Here is a 12,582-nt window from a genome sequence, read left to right on the forward strand (position 1 = left end):
CTTCACCTCCTCTTCCTCCTCCTCCTCCTCCTCCTCCTTATTTTCTTGTTATTTGGTCCTGGGGTTGGGACCCGAGGCCTCATGCATGCTAAGCATGAGCCTGCAAAGCATCCCTTCAGCTGTCATTTGAGGGAAGTCTGTGGCAGTGCAATGGTGGTGACCTATTCTGTGTGGCCCTTAGGAGGAGTCCCTGCCAGACAGACAACAAGGAGCACTTCAGGGGCCAGGTGTTACCTGCATGACCTCACCTGTCTTTCCCAACAGCTTTATGATGCGTGTGACTGCCAACACTGTGCAGATGGAGAGCAGGAAGTTCAGAGAGGTTAGAATAACATGCTCTTGGCCATACAGCAGCAATCCAGGTCTGTCCCACTTCTGACACTGAGCTTTTAAAGAGCAGACCACAGGAGAGTAGTGTTTAGGGAAGGAAGGACTTCCCGACGAAATGCCCACAGAAGAAGTAGACTTTACAGCAACTCACCAGCTCCCTGAGTTGCTTGGCATTACTTTTTTTTTTTAATATTTATTTATTATTATATCTAAGTACACTGTAACTGTCTGCAGACGCACCAGAAGAGGGCATCAGATCTCTTTACGGATGGTTGTGAGCCACCATGTGGTTGCTGGGATTTGAACTCAGGACTTTCAGTGCTCTTAACTACTGAGCCATCTCTCCAGCCCCCAGGCATTACTTTTTTTTTTTTAAATGATAGAAAATATCATATTGCTATAAACCAGAAAGGATAATATTATATTACAAAACTATCACTCAGCCTCAGAAATAGTACCCGTTTGAGTGCAGATGGGTGTATTTATTTATTTATTGAGATGGAGTCTTTGCACCCCCCAGACAAAGACACATGGCACTGCACCTGGCTGAGCACAGGCACTTCAAGCAGAGGAGAAGTGACTGGTTGGGTTGGTGGGTGAGGTGATTCAAAGGCTGGGATGCTGGACTCATTCCTTTCTGCCTGAGAGTTAGCAACTCAGGTTCCCTGGGTCATGCGAGTGGTGACTCACCACCTTGTCTACTGGTGTGTCCTTGGAGCTGTCCCCTCCCTCCCCTGTCTGCCTTTGCCAGGTTCTTTCAGACAAGCTGGCTGCTTGGTTCCAAGCACCAGCAGGAGTGGGATGAGGGCCCCAGAGGGACTGCTCCTAGGGAGTCTAGGTTGTAAAAGCTTTTCAACGCTCTAATTCTTCATTAACAAGAATAAATGTCCTTTTAATACTAAAACCCTTCCTAAAGGGCAGAGCAGGGATCTAATGACTGTGGTCTGGTCATCTCGGCCTTCCTTTCTTGTGTCTCCTGGACTCTGTACCAACCACACAAACCATCAGCCACATCATTGGAAGTGCGGCTTAAAATTTCACGGAGCCAGCCTGCTGCCTTCTTGTCTTGTTTGTGCTTCTGGGAAGTGGGGAGCGTGTTTACTGCTGCTGATTCCTGTTGATGGAGTCCAGCGAAGTCAGCTATGGGATCGAGTTGTGCCATTTTTAATGGTAGCCATAATTCAGGTTGGTTTTAGTACCTACCACATGCAAGCCCGGTACCGTCCCCCTGGGAGACATAGCTTTTGAGTGTAGAAACCTGTACCTTCCACCACACTGCCAGCATGGTCAGGCGCCTGCAGAGGGCTAAGTGCTTCAGTGAGGACACAGGCCGACTAGTGGGGCACTGGGAGCAATGAACATTTCTGCAAGGCCTGTGGTTAGGCCTGTTTTCAGAGTCCACTTTCAGGCTCAGTAAAAGAGGGCGAGAAAGAGGGACCATAAAGCAAAGCTAAAAGGCGAACTGCAGGTGGGACGAAAATATCTGCGAATGTTGAGTAGGTGAAGGACAGACAGCCAGCAAAGAAAAGTCAGATGGACCAAGGGTCCCGACCAACAAGGGTACCTGCAAGAGGAAATACCAAGGAGACGATGCTCAATGTCATCTGCAATTAGGAGAATGCAGATGTCAACAACCACGAGACATCGTTTTACACCCACAGGGCTGAAAGAAAACAGAAAGTCTGGGAATATCAAGAGTTGTCAAAGTTATAAATGTCACTGTTGGTATTTAACTGGTGTAAATTAGCAGAGCTGTTTCGGAGGGCGGCTTGGCAAGGCCTGTTTAAAAAGACAGACATTGTACTACTTGGAACCGGTCCAGGAGAAGTACTGGAGGAGGCATTGTCACTGCCTTTTTGTTTGTGATGGTAAAAATGTGACATTTACCTGTGGGGACTCATGACATACACCCAGTCTGGCCCATGCTGTGGGATGACATTTGGTGATTAGAATAAGGCACATTCAAGCATACAGACACACAGAGAACTCAAAACATGTTTATTGGGCAGCAATAGACACAGTGGAGTATTCTCTGTTTAGACAAAAACACCCAGGCCAACTATACAAAACAAGACCTGTTGTGTGAATGTCAACAATAGACAGTCATCCAATGAGAATCCAGTGATAAGAAGGGGGTTGTGACTAAGTGGGGGATGGGCAAGGAGGACCTTTGCCCTGCTTGGAATAGTTGAAGATTTTTTTTTTTAAAACTGAGAATATGCTTATTTATTATTATGTCATTAAAAGCTTCAAAATAGAGCAGGTCTTTAGCAAAGGGAAGGAAGAAGAAATGAGGGATGGGAAGAGGAGGGACCCAGCGGGTCAGATTCTGGGAACTGGCTTCTTAGATTTCCATTACTGATTCTACCATGCTGATTATTAGGTCTATGAAGCTGGGCAAATTTTAAAAGCATCCTGCTTCATTTTTTTTCTCATGTGGGGACAACAATCACATAATCAATTCTCAGCACCCACAGAGCTCACAGCTGTCTGTAATCCCAGTCCCAGTGTAATGTTGTGCCCTCTTCTGGCGTCCACAGGTACTGCGTGAATGTGGTGCATAGATGATACCTAAGTAAATAAGACATCCACACACATTAAAAAAAAAATTATCACATAGAGTAAATGAATTACTATTTTTAAAGTGTGTCAATCTATGGTACATTATAAGCATTCTATTTTTGTTTTATAATAAAGTTACAATTCAAACAGTGTAAAAACGCGATCGAAAGAGTTTTGGAGACAGATGAAGGGATTGAGGTAAAGCTTCAGGACTGAGGTAAGATGCCCACACTTAGATTCAGGTGGCAGTGCAGCTGTAGGAAGTCTATCAGTGGAGGAGCTCCCCATTCCTGTCCCCGCCTCCCAGGACCACATAACACCAGGCAGATGTTGTAGGTCCTGAATGTCCCAGCTTCTATCTGTAACCTCCCTTTGCTGGGCTGTACATCAGGATCACTGACAGACAGACCATCTAGGTCCTGTGCTGCACGTCAGGAACACTGACAGACACACCGACTAGGTCTCTTTAGAGTCTTTGCTATCATTGTTTCCTCTATCTGCAACATGTGTCCCCACCTAGGTTTTTAAAAATGAACTATTTCACTGGGTGGTGGTGGTGCATGCCTTTAATCCCAGCACTTGGGAGGCAGAGGCAGGTGGATTTCTGAGTTCGAGGCTAGCCTGGTCTACAGAGTGAGTTCCAGGACAGCCAGGACTACACAGAGAAACCCTGTCTCAAAAAACCAAAAAAATTTATTATTTCTTTATGTATTTTATGTATGTTAGTGCTCTCTCTGTATGTACATCTGCATGCCAGAAGAGAGGGCATCAGATCCTTTTATAGATAGTTGTGACTCAGCATGTGGTTGCTGGGAATTGAACTAATGACCTCTGGAAGAGCAGCCAGAGCTCTTAACTGCTGAGTAGTCTCTCTTGCACCCCCTCTCCCTGTCACAATCTCTTTTTGACCTAAAGATCTCCCACTAGGTTCCATCTCTTAAAGCTTCTGTCACCTCTCAGCAGTATGAGAAGGGACTTTGGGAGACGTCCCAGTCTGAACTGTAACCAAGGCTAAAGGTTCATCATCGGCATCACCTTCTCTAGTGTTTACTGGGTGTTCTCTGTGTGCTGGCAGTGTTCTGAGTGCTCTTCATGTACCCTCTCATTTAATGTAGTCACACAGTGTCACACAGACTGACTGGCTACACATGGGACTCCAACCAGAATCTTACCTTTAACCCTTGCTAGAGCCTGACATAAATGTGTCACAAACACTAGGATCCAGAGTTGCAGAGTTCCAAGTGCTCTCTAGTTCCGAATTTCCAGATGGTTGTCACCAAGATACAGAGCTAACACTACCTTCGTTGCCATGATTGGTTTCAGAGGTATCGTAAGAGGGGGAAAAGCACACAAAATGGGAGAACACTGTGAAAAACCTTGGGGTGATGTGGACTTATTTGAGCTGTTGTGCATGTATGTGTGGTGGTTTGGGTTGGGTAAGAGACAGACAGCTAGGAGGAGAATTCTGGCTTCCCCAGCCCACCACAGTCCCATAGGAACACAGTGTCTTTGGGGATAAACAAAGGCATTAGAGAAAAGAAGTTGTCTCCATCCAGCTCCAGAGTTGATGACTTATCATCTAAGGATTCATTTACCATCCTTTGTTCTTGGGGGGCAGGTGGGAAGCCCTGGCATGAAGAGATAATTTGTGGGGCAAGGATAGATTACTCGTGGGTCTACCCAGGATCCATAAATCCTTCCTCTGTACTTCAGGGCAAGACCTGGCCTGCAGACATTCGCAGGCAGAGTAGCCAGTGTTGCTGAGTCCACAGACCAGGATAACAGACGCGTGAGAAACAGTTTTCCTCAAGGAAAATATTGTACTGGGTTAATCTGATTGTATAAGACAGAACTCTTAGAATAGGACACACTAAGAATTTGAAATTAGTTCCATACGAGCCAGGTATATTGGTGCATGCCTGTAATCCTAGCAGGAAGATGGTGTGGTAGAGGCCAGCCTGGGGTAACATGGTGAGACCAGTCTACACAGTTTAATTTGATACACTAGGCGAGGGTGACCATTGCTGTGATGAAGCACCATAGCAAAGCCATCTGGGGAGGAGAGGGCTTATTTGGCTTACCCTTCCTCATCACAGTTGGTCATCAAAGGAGGTCAGGACAGGAACTCAAACAGCAGGCTTCTGGAGGCGGGAGCTGATGCATAGGCCATGGAGGGGTGCTGCTTACTGGCTTGCTCCTCATGCTTTGCTCAGTCTTCTTCTTCTTCTTCTTCTTCTTCTTCTTCTTCTTCTTCTTCTTCTTCTTCTTCTTCTTCTTCTTCTTCTTCTTCTTCTTCTTCTTCTTCTTCTTCTTCTTCTTTTTTTATAGAAGCCAGGACCATCAGCCCAGGAGTGGCCCTATCTACAACAGGCTGGGCCCTCCCCATAATCAATCATCAATTAAGAAAATGCCCTACAGGCTTGGCTACACCCTGATCTTATTGAAGCATTTTCTCAATTGAGGTTCCCTCCTCTCCAATGACTACAGTTTGTGTCAAGTTGAAGTAAACTAGCCAGCACATATACTAAACATTAAGTATTAAAGGGAGATATCTCAGGAAGACACCACAAGGAACATATAAAAAGAACCAGGGCCAGGCAGTGGCGGTGAACGCCGTTAATCTCAGCACTTGGGAGGCAGAGGCAGGCAGATTTCTGAGTTCAAGGCCAGCCTGGTTTACAAAGTGAGTTCCAGGACAGCCAGGGCTACACAAGGAAACCTTGTCTCAAAAAAAAAAAAAAAAAAAAAAAAAAAAGGCAAAATTAAAGAAAAAGAACCAGGAAAATTAGGTGTGAAAAGCATGACAGTTGAAACAGAGAGTGTAATACACGAAGTTAATAATAGCACGGGTGAAAGTTTAGAACAAATATCAGACTGAAAGATCAGACTGAGATCTGTCATGGACTTGGTGAGATGGCTCAGTGGTCACAGGCTCCTGCTGCCAAGCCTGACATCCTGAGTTTGATCCCCAGAACTTACATGGCAGAAGGAGAGAACCATCTTTGCAAGTTGTTCTATGATCTCCATACTCACTATGGCATGCAGACATACAGATGCATGTGCACACATGAGTTCACGCACATAAGTAAATACATGTGACAGTAGTAATTAGAACTGAAGACCAATCAGAAGGAAGATTGAAAGGACAGATATCTATGAATCATCTACCTATTTACCTACCTATCCATCTACCATCTATTATCTATCTATCCATCTGTTATTTATCTATCAGTTGACCAATCATATCTCTATCTATCTATCTATCTATCTATCTATCTATCTATCTATCTATCTATCTGTCTGTCTATCTATCTTTTTGTGATTTATCTGTCTGTGGTCTATTTATTGTCTATTATCCATCTATTACCTATCTATCTATCTATCTATCTATCTATCTATCTATCTATCATCTATCCATCTGTCATCTATCCATCTATCATCTATCTCTGTTTATCTCATCTATCTTTCCATCTTTGTCTATGATCTATCTATCTATCTATCTATCTATCTATCTATCATCTATCTAGTGTCTATCTTCTGTCATCTATCTGTCTGTCTGTCTGTTCAAGACAGAGGACATAAACAGAAGCACTTGAATTTGAAGTATGAGACCCAGAAAGAAAGATGAAAGTGGAGAGGAGGAAGTAGTTGAAGAAATAATGAAGAAGAACTTCTCCTAATTGACAAAATAAGATGGAATACCCCAGACTGAAAAGGTGTAAGGAATATGCACCAAACCCCACAGAATGTTCTGTTCCAGGGAATTTTAAGGACTTCAAAGGCAGAAGATTTAAAAGCTCACAAAGCCCCAGGTCAAATCCCACACAAAAGAAAAAGGAGCAGATGACCACTAGACTTTTTCATACAGCAGTACTCTCTGGAAAACAACAGTGAGATCACCCCATTTCTGCAACACAAATTATCCCCAAATGTAGTGACTTGCAGACAGCCACCACTTAGGCACAGCTCATGAAGCTTTGGCTTCAGCTGCCTGATTCTTTTTTTTTTTTCTCTTCTTTTTTGTTTGTTTTATTAGATATTTTCTTTATTTACATGTCATATGATTTCTCCTTTTCTAGTTTCTCCTCCAAAAAACAAACAGACAAACAAACAAAAACAAGAAGAACAAACCCCTGTTGCCTCCCCCCTCCCCATGCTTGCCACCCTACCCTCTCCCACTTACTGGCCCTGGCATTCCCCTACACTGGGGCACAGAACCTTCACAGGGCAGAGGGCCTCTCCTCCCATTGATGATCGACTTTGCAATCCTCTACTATACACATGCTGCCAGAACAATCAGTTCCTCCATGTATCGTCCTTGGTTGGTGGTTGAGACTCTGGGAGCTCTGAGGGTGCTGGTTAGTTCATATTGTTGTTCGTCCTAAGGGGCTGCAAACCCTTCAGCTCCTTGGGTCCTTTCTCTAACTCCTTCACTGGGGACCCTGTACTCAGTTCAGTGGATCAGCTGCCTGATTCTTGTGTGTGGTGTTGAAGGGGGATGCTTGCTGGTACTCATCTCGGGGGCAGACTCGTGAGGATGGCTCTAGATGGCCTTACGCTGTGCCTGCACCTTGGTGAGGAAGGCTGCAGGGTCTATTCCCCTGGAAATGTCTGCTAGATGTCTACATGTGGCTTATGTACTTTCTGGCACAGTGGCCGCGGGGTAGTTGGACTTTGTACCCAGAGGCTGGTTTCTCTGAGAGAGGTGGGGCTGCAACCCTTTGTGTGTGTGTGTGTGTGTGTGTTTGCACATGTGGGCACAGATGTGCACCATGGCCACATTCTGACTGTGTGTGGTGGATGCTCTAGGAGTCTATTGTCTTCTATTTCCATTTGATGCAGGGAATGAACTTAGATCCTCAAGCTTGGTGGCCTGCTTCTTATCCACTGAGCCATCTCACTGACCATCTACATTATTTTTTGAGCTAAGATCTCTCATTGAACCTAAAGCTCACCCTCTTCACTGGGCTGGCTGACTAGTGAGCCCCGGTGACCTACCCATCTCTGTTCCCTAATGCTGGGGTGATGGCCATGACCAGTGTTAACCTGGGTGTTGTGGATTTGAACTCAAGTTTTCTTGCTTGAACAGTAAGTGATCTTACACACTGAGCCATCTCTTCAGCCTTGGCCACAATACTTCTTATAACCTAGCCTTGGTTGTCCCCAATTATGACATCCTTCATATTCTTTTGGTCACATAACTCACCAGGTAAGCATATACCTAGGGGAATAAGATTTAGATACTGCCACTTAACAGGAGACACAGCAAAGGCTTTGTGGGAATCTACCACAGCTAATGTTTTTAAACATTGAAGGAAGGGAACTTTGAACTTAGACTGTTCCAATGGGTCAAGCTGTCATTCAACTGTGAGAACATGAAGAACATTCTGAGGCACAAAGACCTGCAGATGCAGAAAGACCTGTGCTGCAAGCAGTTTTGGATAAAATATTTAAGTCAGAGCACAGGGAATTCCATAGGATGCTAGGAGATATAGATGAAAGAAGCTTGGCCAGACCTCTTAAACAAACCAGTGACCTTGGGCTTAGGAATGTGGCTCAGTGGCAGAACATGTGCTCAGTATTCAACAGGCCCTGGTGCCATCTGTGGTACAACAGCAGTCAGCTGGCGCAGAACAAAAGAAAAGAGAAAATGTCTTGGTGATCACTCTGGTATCAACCCTTTTGTCATGAGGTTGGAAGGACACGAAGAGAAGGGGACTCTGAAAGTTTGTTAAACATCTTCTCTTATGGGGGTGGGTAGGCACAGTGTCAAGTTAGAAATGAATCTAATAAGCCAAACCAAAGCAGAAAATAGTCTGGGTATGCCTTTAATCCCAGGACTTGTGAAACAGAGGATCTCTGTGAGTTCAAGGCTAACCTGGTCTATAGAATGAGTTCTAGGACAGACAGGGCTATAGAGAAATCCTGTCTTGAAAAACCCAAAAACCAAAACCAAAACCAAAACCAAAAATAAAACAGACAAGCAAACAACCCCTATGCCCCAGAAAAACAATCAAAAAAAAAAAAAACCCCAACTAACTGAACCCTTCCCTACCTATCCATCCACTCCACCCCACGACCCACCTCCACACAAGAAGAATGAAGAGAGAGAGGGAGAGAAAGAAGTCAGAACAGAGGCTTGACTCAAGGAAGGAGTGAGTGGCTTGGCCAGGGTCTCTCAACCACTCTGATATCAGAACCATGTTTGAATGAAGCTGCCACAGAGTGGGGGTGTCTGTGCTATAAACTCAGGGGGCAGAGAAGGTTCAAGGATGTGCCTGTTCACACTCAGTACCATCTCTCTATTTTTGTTATCGCCTTTGTTGCAGGCTGTGAATGGAAAGAGAGAGGGCCTGTCCTTGTATTTGAGCCCAGAGCCGTGAGCCATTTGGTCACATGGCAGGATGGCCGTTGTAACAGTAGTTTCCTGGCTTCTCTGCCCAAGCCAGCATCCCATCTCAGCGTGGCCACAGGATTTGGCTGTGCAACCATCTTCTGGCTTTTGAAAAACAGGTATGACAACTGTTCTTTGAACCAGCATGTGGTTTCTGGGGTGAGAAACATCAGGGACTGCATCTGTAGTTAGTCAGCATCTCGCTACCTGTTGCCCTGGGCCTTTAGTGTGGCCTGGTGCAAGGTGGAGTCATAAGGCTCAGATTTGGTCTAGAACAGTTCTATTTGTGGAGGATCACCATTGGTTATCAGCTTCCAACCAGAATTGGGGATAGGGCTGGGAGTGGAGAGGGAGAGAGAGGGAGAGACAGAGAGGGCAAGTGACTTGCAAAGTTGAGTTCACAGTGGAGTCAGGACTACAGGGGACAGGGCCATGACCTTCTTCCCTGGGCATATAGCTTCTTCCCCCAAGTCTTCCCCTGGGGATAACATGGGATAGCTTTATCTACGGTGACTGGGATAGCCTTTCCCAGGGACTCACAGTATTGAGGCTCAGTGTGTGGGGTGTGGCTGTGTCCCGGCTGTGCCATGTCTAGTGCCCTCTGCTCACAGCGAAGCTACAGCATGTGTTTCCATATCCTCATTAGATTGTACTGAACTGTTTTTGGTGTGACAAACAGCCCGGAGTTTCTGAAGTCCTATGATGCAGCTGGCACCATTCAAGACTATGTAGTTGCCATGCTGTGTGGCTTGCCAAGACCCCTGATGTCTGACCAGAATGCTGCTAGCTGGGGCTATTTTAACAGCCAGAGCCAGAGCTGGAACTTGGACATGTGAGTGTGACCATGTGGGTGGGTCCAGATGGAGGGTGTGCCGGGAGGGAGAGCTTCAGTGGGGGTGTGGAGCTTTTGTTGGTCACTGTATGTTAGAGTAGAGTGGGCACAAAGCAAGTCTGTCAGAGGAATGCCTTTCAAGATCTTTCTACAGAAATGTTTGCCTTTGCAGGAGCAGAACTCCAGGGCCCTGTGAGCTCACTTCCTTCAGGGCCTCAATTTTGAGCCCTGAGGTACAGTTAAAAGCAGGTGTTGGTAGTTCAGGTAAAGACCTTTCTGGTGTGTTTCGTGCAGCCTTCACTAACCACAAGCAGTGGATGCGTCAGGTGTTCATACAGCTGCTGGGCCTGATATGGTTTGGAATGCACTTAACGACGCTAGTGGTACTGGGGCTCTGGTGTCCCCTGTGCAGAGGGTTTGTGTCTCTTTCAAACACAGGCATTGGAATGCCCTTGAAGCCTGGCTCATCTCTAACCCACCCCATTCCCCTCTTGGAGTTATCTCTACCCCTTTCTGGTGGCTGCTCTTGTCCCCCACTGGTTGCCCCCCAACCTCACTTCATGGTGAATCTCAACTTTTTGTTCACTAGCTACCAACCCCAAACCCATGACTTTAAAAATGCCTGAGACATTTTTTTTGATAACATTGCATTCTGTCCTCCCTTCTGCTGTGTGTGCTCTAGCACCAAGCTTCCAGGAACCGGTAAAAGCCACATGACCAAACACCATGTGAACTCCAAAACTTTTGTTTTGCAGACTGGAAATGTCAGGCTTTCCTATCCACCTTCTCCCCGACATTGCAGAGCCAGGCAGCGTGGCAGGCAGAACTTCTCACACATGGTTTGAAATCTCAAAGGGGACACAGGTGGGCATAGCCCTGGGTGACTTACAAGCCTCTGTCTATTCCTGCATGGGCCAAAGGACTGATGCAGGTAAGGTTAGCTTCCGTTCCCTCCTTAGACTCATGCTGGTGTTTGCTCACTACCAGCTCTGACTCAGGGTCTTCAACCTACAGTATAGCCACAGGCTCAGCATCCTGAGGTGCTGAGAAGGTGGAAACCCCTTCATCCCTGCAGGTAATCTCTCTCTGCTTGGGGAGGGGACAGGCCTCAGAGTTCTCTCCCCTTGCATTGACCACTGGGGCTTTACCCCTGCTAGGGCTAGAAGTGGGAGAAGGCTCTCTTTTTCTCTCTGTGTACTCCATGACCAAGACCATGGCTCGGAGGCAGAGTATCTGCCCAGCACGCATGAGGCCCAGGGTTTTCCTGTCAGAATGAGAGGGGTGAGGCAAGAGGAGGGGTCTAGCACTGTTGTTATTGTGTGCTTGTCAATGAAAGGTACATTAGATGCACTGCTACGTGCAGAACCCTTTCTGTCAGGATATGGTCTCCATTTGGTTTCTTTTCAAGACTCTATAAAAACCTGAGAACATGCTAGTGGGGTTGTAAAGTGGTGTAGCCCTTTTGGAAAACAGTCTATGGGTTCTAACAAGTTAAATATGGAGTTACCATAGGACCTGATGATTCCAGTCCTAGAGACACAGCAAGAGAACTAGAAACATAGATCCACACAAACACTCCAACCCCTTAGTTCATGCCAGCATTGTTCACTACAACCCTAAGTAGAAGTGACCTGAATGGAGTGTGAAACTGTGGTCTATCTATATATACAGTTATCTACATAGTTAAAAGGAATGGAAGTATTGAATTCTACAATTCGAAGAGTGAAAAACCGGCACAAAGCATATACTGCATGCTTCTATTAATAGACAATGTCACAATGTCATGGCATATCCATGGTGAGGGAAGGATGGTTGGTTGTTAGAGGCCATGGTGTGTGATTGGTACAGGGTATATTTTCCTTTTTGAGTGGTGGAAATGTTCTAAAATTGGTTAGTGGTAAAGGCTGTTCCGAGATGGGGAAAGGCCAACTTTCTCCTATTGTCCAAACACTACTTCCTAACTCAGACCACTTCTGACACTGGATGCATCGGGTTTCCCCATTCACCAGCAAACAATGAACCAGTCAACAGCAGACACAGCTGGTTGTCCTCTCATTCAGTTCAACCCTAACACCTTCTATATAAAGATAGCTTCAGATCCATAGCTTGAGAGCTTAGGTCAAGAGAAGGTCCCCTGCCCCATTCCATTCATATGTCAGCATAAAGCTATTTGGTCTGTGCTTCTGAGAAACTGTCTACAAGCTGAGATTCCCATACTTTCTCTGTGTGCTTTAGGGAGACATAGTAACTGGTTTGTTATAAAGGATATAGCAAAGGATACAGTTGAAGAGATGGATGTGGAGGGTATTGTATAGAAGACAGCATGTGAGTTTCTATGCCCTCTCTTCCACACTATACCCCAGAATCCTCCATGCCTTAGTTATGGGAACCCACTTTATCTTGTCCTTAAAACCTAAGTACTCTGGAAGAGCAGCCAATGCTCTTAACCACAGAGCCACCTAAG

General features: G+C 45.7%; 1 protein-coding gene across 1 annotated transcript in view; it reads left to right on the forward strand.

Annotated features, from left to right (window-relative positions):
- Shpk (sedoheptulokinase) overlaps positions 1–12,582 on the forward strand; it is a 27,329-nt gene that overhangs the window by 6,197 nt on the left and 8,550 nt on the right. Inside the window, exons 3-5 of the mRNA XM_031355170.1 lie at positions 9,222–9,405; positions 9,966–10,118; positions 10,874–11,049. Coding sequence (XP_031211030.1) covers positions 9,222–9,405; positions 9,966–10,118; positions 10,874–11,049 — 513 coding nt within the window. The remainder of the gene's footprint in view (positions 1–9,221; positions 9,406–9,965; positions 10,119–10,873; positions 11,050–12,582) is intronic.

This window comes from Mastomys coucha, unplaced genomic scaffold (assembly GCF_008632895.1).
Source record: "Mastomys coucha isolate ucsf_1 unplaced genomic scaffold, UCSF_Mcou_1 pScaffold5, whole genome shotgun sequence".
Classification (NCBI taxonomy): domain Eukaryota; kingdom Metazoa; phylum Chordata; class Mammalia; order Rodentia; family Muridae; genus Mastomys; species Mastomys coucha.